Here is a 7,060-nt window from a genome sequence, read left to right on the forward strand (position 1 = left end):
CTGAGCTAAATAAAACAATTAGAGGGAAATGAGAGCAAGGCAGGAAAAAGAATTGTAAAAAAACACCTCATACCTGAGGTTTCTGTACTACTCAAAGGTTTCATTCAGCTCCTTAAATGGGAGGGGATGTGTGGGGGTTGATGGGTGTGAGTACTTATTATTTTCTGCAAGGGGGAAAGAAAGAAAAAGTGGCTTTCAGTAGAATTCACAGGGCTAATGGGTAGAGCTGCCTGGTTATTAAATCCTAAAGCCTTGGCTGAGCTCTGAATGCCATTTTCCTGCTGCTCAGAAGTCCCCTTTGCTGATCACCTCAGATGCACAAGTCAGGTCCTAGCAGAGGTTGTTTGGAATTTAACCTTGGTAATAAATGCTGGGTTGGGATAAAGTTCTGTTAAAACAGAGCTGCTTTAAAAAAAGAATTACTGCTATTATGATTACTAGCACAGAAGAGGAAAAGGCAGGAGCAATTATCTGTGATCTTTTTCTGGCTCCATTGGAATTTGAGAGGATTGTGGATCTGAAGGATGTGGAGGTAGATCAGAAAGTTCATGCTTGTAGTCAGAGTGAAGGGACAGATGTGTTCAACTGCAAATCTTCCCACAAACCAAACCAACCAAACGGTGAGAAGTACCAGTAGTGGGTATGTTTAGGATAATAAATGAACTAAATCTCCTTTAGGTTTTTTTTTAATACATATTTTTAATTTTTATTTCTGGGTAATCCTTATACATAATTTGTTTTAAATAAATAAAGAAGATTCCCAAGGGAAAGTTTCCAGCAGAATTTTTCCAGACTTCTCTGGTAGCTGTCACCAAAAGATTGTGTTTGCTTTGGATAACTGAGCAAATTAGAAATTAAAAGCTTAATAAAAGACAAGCAGTTAATAAGCATAACTTGGTGCAGTATAAACAGCTGAAAAAATGAAATCTCTTCTCCCAGAGCTGCCAAATCAGGTCAAATGTCAGTTTTTGAAGCAGTGCCTGGTTCCTGAGTGTGTGTTTCAGCATGCTTCTGCAAAGGGTAGAATGGAATTCTCTTCTGGGGTTAAGGCTCTACAGATCCTCTGCCAAGTGCTCTTAAATACAGTCACTGAACCCCAGAATGGTTTGGGTTTTAAGGGACCCTAAAACTCATCCAGTGCCACCCCCTGCCATGGCAGGGACACCTTCCACTGTCCAGGCTGCTCCAAACCCCATCCAGCCTGGCTTGGGCACTGCCAGGGATCCAGGAACAGCCACAGCTTCTCTGGGCACTGCCAGGGCCTGCCCACCCTCACAGGGAGGAATTTCTTCCTAATACCCAATTTTAACCATTTTTTTGTCACTTTGAAGCCATTCTTCCCTTCCCCATCTCTCCAGGCCCTTGTACACAGCCTCTCTGATCACTCTCCCAGTGTGGATTCACAGCAGATGCTTTTGGTCATTTGGTCACATCTGGGGCCAATCTGTGAAGGTTTGGCTCCTGCTGCATCTCTCTTCAAAATAACAAAGCCAAAAGCCTCATCAATTTTGATCAACCTTAAACAATCACCTGAGTTTTTGTGTCCACTTTGGCTTTGGAGCTGTTTTAACCTGAAGTCAGCATCAGAAGCAGCTGCCTTGTGTCCATGAAGGGTTTATAAAATGACTTGGAGAATTCTGAGTGATGCTGTAGGTTGGGATATTTGAAGGCTCTCCTTCCATTGTTGCAGGGTGCCATTGTTGGAAAATTCCTCTTCCATCTTTGGCACTCAGGCTCCCTGCACTGGGAGGGGCTGGTGGTGCCAGGGCTTCCTTTTTGCAGCTGGGCTTCTCTTCTGTGCAGGGAGTTCTCACTGAAAGGAAACCTTCTCTTTATCCCTTTAATATCGTTGTCCCCTGCCCTTTTTATTTTATGCATGTTTATTCATGTAAAGGTTGTTTATTAAACCTCTTTGTACAAACAAAACATCTTTGTTTAAACACAGAGGGCACTTTCTGTGGGCCATGTTACATCCTTGAAGGGATGGTTTGAATCCTCCTTTCCTTTCTCATTTCTAGCAGGATTTTGCCTCTTTATAATGCAGGGTGCATCCTGCTCTGCTAAATTATTTTGCTTCTGATTATTCAGTGTTGCACATAAGCAGCTGTGCCCAGAGAGAAGTGCCCCCCATTAATGAGGAGGTGCTGAACCATATGGCAGGTGAGGATGGAACATTGCAGCTCTGGGCTGAGCCCCTCCTGTTCACACCCTGTGAATGCATCCCTGCCAGCGCCATCAGCTCCTTGGGAGTGACAGGGAGCCCTTCTGGAGCCTTCCTTGCTGAGCTCCTGCTTCTCTTCAGGCCCTGCTGAGAGCCCATTTCACTGTAAGTAAAACTCCCTTGTGAGTAACAACTCATCAAGGGACAGAGGGAAAAGCCAGGGCTGCTCTGAGCTGCCTGCACTGCCCTGCTCTTGGATATTGTACAGCTGTCTGTGTGTCCAGTGGTGTTTCCCAGCCCTGGGCTCAGTTCCTTGTAGTGATCCATCTTTTGGAGAAACACAGGACTGGGAGACTCTTGCATTATGCCCTTTTCTGACCAGAGATTGGGCAACTGAGAGGCATTTAAAAACTTATTCTGTTTTCAGTCTCATGAGACAATACAGATGTTATAATTCACCCATCACAATCAGAAGCTAACTATTTTTCAATTTCAATACATTATAAAGTGTTTCTTGGCCTGTCAGCTTTAGCCACACCATGCTGTAAATGCTTTAAAGCCAAAAATCTAAAATTACCCCTCATGGGTCCCACTACAATGTATCTTTCATTGCTCTATTTCTCCAGTTTTATGTGCAAGGCCATCCTTTGAAACTTGTTTTTAGTTCCATTTCTCTCTCAGCAATGTCTGTCCTATCCCAAGGCATTCCTAAGCCAGCATTCCTTATCTCAAAGTTTACATACAGATATGTAAACTGAACTTTCTGTCAGGCTTTGAGAGTTTTCTACAAACCCATTTCCCACAGGAAACAATGTGCAAGAAGCCCTCAGTGAATTCAGTTTCCACCACAGCTATCATAACCTTGGAATTGCCTGGGTTTGGGAATTTTATTGCAGCTGAAGATGGCATTAGGTTTTAAAATTCAGCATTTTTTTTAACACAGCATGCAGTTGGATGAGTGTGGAAATGGGTGTGCTTGCAGCAGAGTGAGAAAGTCTTTCTGTTGCCTTCAGCAGGTGCCATATTGGACCCAAAGAGCTGCTCTTTCACCCCAGAAGAGCAGGCAGCCTGTTCTTAAGGAGGAGTGGGATTTCTGCAGCCCTTTTGTTACAGGATATTTCTGGCCTTAAACTGCTTTTTAAACTCTGAGATTCCAAGCACTTTGCACTTTTATGGACATTGTGATGCAGCCTGATCAGCTGAAAAGTGAAATCAGAGTTTCTCATGGATTGTAGGTTTTCTTTGATCCTTTTGGGTTTTAACCATGGGATAACCTTTATCCTTTCACTCAGCAGCACAAAACCAAACCTTCACAAGGGGAGCTGATCTGAAGTGTTTGAAGTGTGATGTTGGAGCCAGGGAAATATTGATGTGTTTCAAGCTTAACTCAGGCAAAAAGATCATATTGGTGCCCCTTCCTGGTGTGCCCTGATGTCCAGCTCTGGGTGGGCTGTGCCAAAACACTTGGGCTCTGTTTGAAATGCATCATTTTATGTGTTGGCAAACCTGGAGCTGACAAGTGACATTGTTTGGAGCAGGACTCTTCCTTGCTGGGATCCCACAGGTGATGGCAATGGGATTTTGTGCCCTTCCTAGTAAGAGCAGAGCCTTGGCAGAGGATTTCAGTGCTTCCATGTGGCCTCTGCTCTTCCAGGCATCTCCAGTGTACCAGGACAGTGTTCAAAACCTCCTCATCTACTGCATGCATTGGTTTTTTAGTTGTTTTCTTTTTCAACAGATAGGAGTGCATAAATTTCCCAGATTTTCCTGCTTTATATTCCAGCAGCAGACAAAAATGGGAGCAGGAAATCCAGCAGAATGCCCTCTGGAGCACAGGGCCCTCGGTGTGTTTGGGTGGGACATATTTACCACCAGCCTGTGAGAATAATGTTGTATTTGCTGGGAATGTCCTCATGAAGGCTGGGATGATGCATCTGACCCCATGTTATCAGAAGGCTAATTTATTACTTTATAATACTATATTATATTAACTAATACTATAACTGTACTAAAGAATACAGAAAGGATATTACTGAATGCTAGAAAGATAACAATGAAAACTCCTGACTCTCTCCAGACACAGCTTGGCCCTGATTGGCCAAAGAGTGAAAACCAGCAGAATGCAATGAAACAATCACCTGTGGGTGAACAATCTCCAACCACATTCCACACAGGAGAAGCAAATGAGATAAGAATTGTTTTCCTTTTTTCTGAGGCTTCTCAGCATCCCAGGAGAAAAGCCTCTGATTTTATCAGAGAATGTGAATAACCACAGAATAACGTGCTGGGAATGTGGTGTCTGCCTGGCATCCCTGCTGGCACAGGGATCACACTCTAGCTCAGCATCTCTGTGCTTTCTGAGCACAAACCACCAGAACTCTGTGCTTTTCCCTGGACACAGGGTATGGAATTGCAGGCAGTCTGTGTGCACCTAAGCTGTAGCTGCTGATGGCAGATTTTTCCCACTTGATTCCCCAGTGGAGATGGCTGTGGAGCACTCATTGTAAGGATTCAGGGTGCCTGGGGAGAGCTGTGGGCAGCCTGAGCCTGCCAGTGCCACCTGTGAGCCTTCCCCTGCTGTGCCAGGGTAACAGAGCTGTGCTTCCCTGCAGGAGGACTTTCGGAATAAAGTGGAAGATTACATTAAGCGCTACGCCAGATGATGAAGGGGATGGATGGATGGATGGATGGCAGGACCACGGCTCCAGAGCTGTCCTTAACCTCAGCAGCAGCCAAAGCAGCCTGGCTTGTTCCAGTCCTGTGTCCACGTTGTACTGAAGAAGAAAAACTTCATAACCTGTCCATGTTCAAAGGAGAGTTCAGCATAAATACAGCAAGAAATTGTGTCTGTTGGTTGAAAAAGTTGTCTGCTTCCTTTTACAAATGTTTACTCTTCTGAACTGTACTGTATATCCTGTTGATGAGGTATGCTTGAGAAGTTAAAAGAAGTCACTCTTGAAATTGTAATTACACTTTTTTTTTTAACTCTTGCCTAATCTGGAGGGAGGGAAGGAAAAAAGCAAACCCAAACAGCCCAAGCAGAAAAGGTGGCGTGTTTTTGGAACACTTCGAGTTGGCAATAAATGGTCTCCTGTGAACCAAATCACAAAACTGTTGCCTTTGATGAGCAGAAAAAACAAAATGAGCTTTGAGAATCACTCAGCTGAGGCTTAGAGCTTGCCAGAGTGGAAGTGCAAAATGAGATTCTACTTCAGGTGTGGAAGTTCTTGATGCTGTTTAATGTAAGTACGTTTTTGTCACAGTTTGGAATTTTTACATTGTTAATTTCAGGCCCTGTTTGGGCTACAGGTTTATTGGGTTTTTGTTTCTATTCATTGTGTGAAGTAGTTGAAAGAAATACAGGCTAATATGTAACTTAAGTACATGTTTAGTATTAGTAAAATTATATATATATATATATAAAATATATATTATATATTTCTGTGAAAAAATGAATGGAAGGGAGATTTTTTTTTTTTTAAGAAATCTGCCTTTGGCTTTCCAATCTGGATCTGGTGAGGGAGCATCAGAAGCTGCTCTGATGAAGGTAAATTTAGGCACTGTTACCTGCAGAGCACCTGATTGTGTTCTCAGGATTCCTGCACTGAGAGCAAGGACACAGCTGGAACCACAGCACATTTCCCCCACTCGTGCACACTTTGGCTTTCTTGTTTTGGGAGGATGTGATGCTGCAGGTGCCTTTTCTGTAAGGAGCTGAATGGCACTGAGAGCCTGCAGGAGAGGCTTCAGTCCTGGTGCCAGAGCTCCCTGGGCATCCTCCAGGATTGGGATCACGCAGAGGAGCTGATGGAGCCCAGCTGAGCTTCTACAAACTAGGAAATAAATATTTGTGTGATTTCATGCAGAGCAAGTGTGTGTGTGACACTTGGGCATTGACTGTTGGGGTTTTACTCCCCCTTCATTGTCTCCTGCTGTTCATCTGCTGCAGATGCTGGAGGAAATGAAAACAATCTCCCTCAAGAGCACAGCAGAGCTGGGGTGCAAACTGTAAGCCTGAAACTTTTGTGTTGAGTTTTCCCTGTGCCTTTTCCTTTGCAGCTTCAGCAGCTCCTGTAGCTGTTGCTGGAGGCCTGGGGAAGCAGGGAATGAAATGCAGGGATTGGCATGCAGGAGGAGAGAGAGCTTCACCTGCAGACAGCATTCACAGGGACACATGGACCAGCCCAGTGTTTTAAGCAGGCACCTGCAGTGAGAGATCTTTGCTGCCAAAACAGAAATATCAGCAAAGGTAGGGAGTAAAACAGCAAGGCTGGGAAACACATCTGGATTTTGCTTATGGCATTAGAAGGATTCTCATCCTTGAGTCAAAAACTCAACCAGGTTGCTGTAGCAAAGTGTTCTTGCTCTAGAGGCACCCGGTGCTGTCAGCATGAGGAGGGGTCACAGTCCCCATTTCTTGGGCTGTCACCATGGATGGCTCCCCACTCAGGCTGGGAAGCTGCTCTGCTGTGCCCAGGGCAGGACAAAGCCAGGGAAAGCTGTGTCAGTAGCAGCAGCCCTGTGAGCACAGAGCCATCAGAGCCATCCCTGCCTCCCAGGACATTCCTGTCTCACCCCTTCCCTGTATTGTTGCTTGCCTGGAGGAGATGAGCAGAATAATAAAGTTTGGATACTGTTAAATACTGTACAAGGAGGTCTGAGCATTGGTTTGTGCTCATCCAGGACATGGGGAGAGAGGGGGGATCCTAGACCTCATCACCTCACAGTACAGGAAAAGAAATGGAATTTTTCATGAAGGTGAGGAGATTGGGGGGTGGGGTATTATGAATGTACATAAATATAGATTTGTTTATATGTATTTTGTAATATTTGTATAGGTGCAAATAATCTATGCTTCTGCCAGAATCATGGACTGGTTTGGGTTAAGAGGGGATCTGG

General features: G+C 44.5%; 1 protein-coding gene across 3 annotated transcripts in view; it reads left to right on the plus strand.

Moving 5' to 3' along the window:
• UBE2F (ubiquitin conjugating enzyme E2 F (putative)) overlaps positions 1-6,511 on the plus strand; it is a 337,630-nt gene extending 331,119 nt beyond the window's left edge. The window contains exon 9 of one of the 3 annotated variants that reach the window (XM_050987611.1): positions 4,239-4,767. In XM_050987611.1, coding sequence (XP_050843568.1) covers positions 4,239-4,430 — 192 coding nt within the window. In that variant the 3' untranslated portion in view covers positions 4,431-4,767. The other 2 variants (XM_050987610.1, XM_009088193.4) reach the window with 2 other exon arrangements.
• Positions 6,512-7,060: the final 549 nt, after the last annotated feature.

Source organism: Serinus canaria, assembly GCF_022539315.1.
Source record: "Serinus canaria isolate serCan28SL12 chromosome 7 unlocalized genomic scaffold, serCan2020 HiC_scaffold_29, whole genome shotgun sequence".
Taxonomy (NCBI): Eukaryota; Metazoa; Chordata; class Aves; order Passeriformes; family Fringillidae; genus Serinus; species Serinus canaria.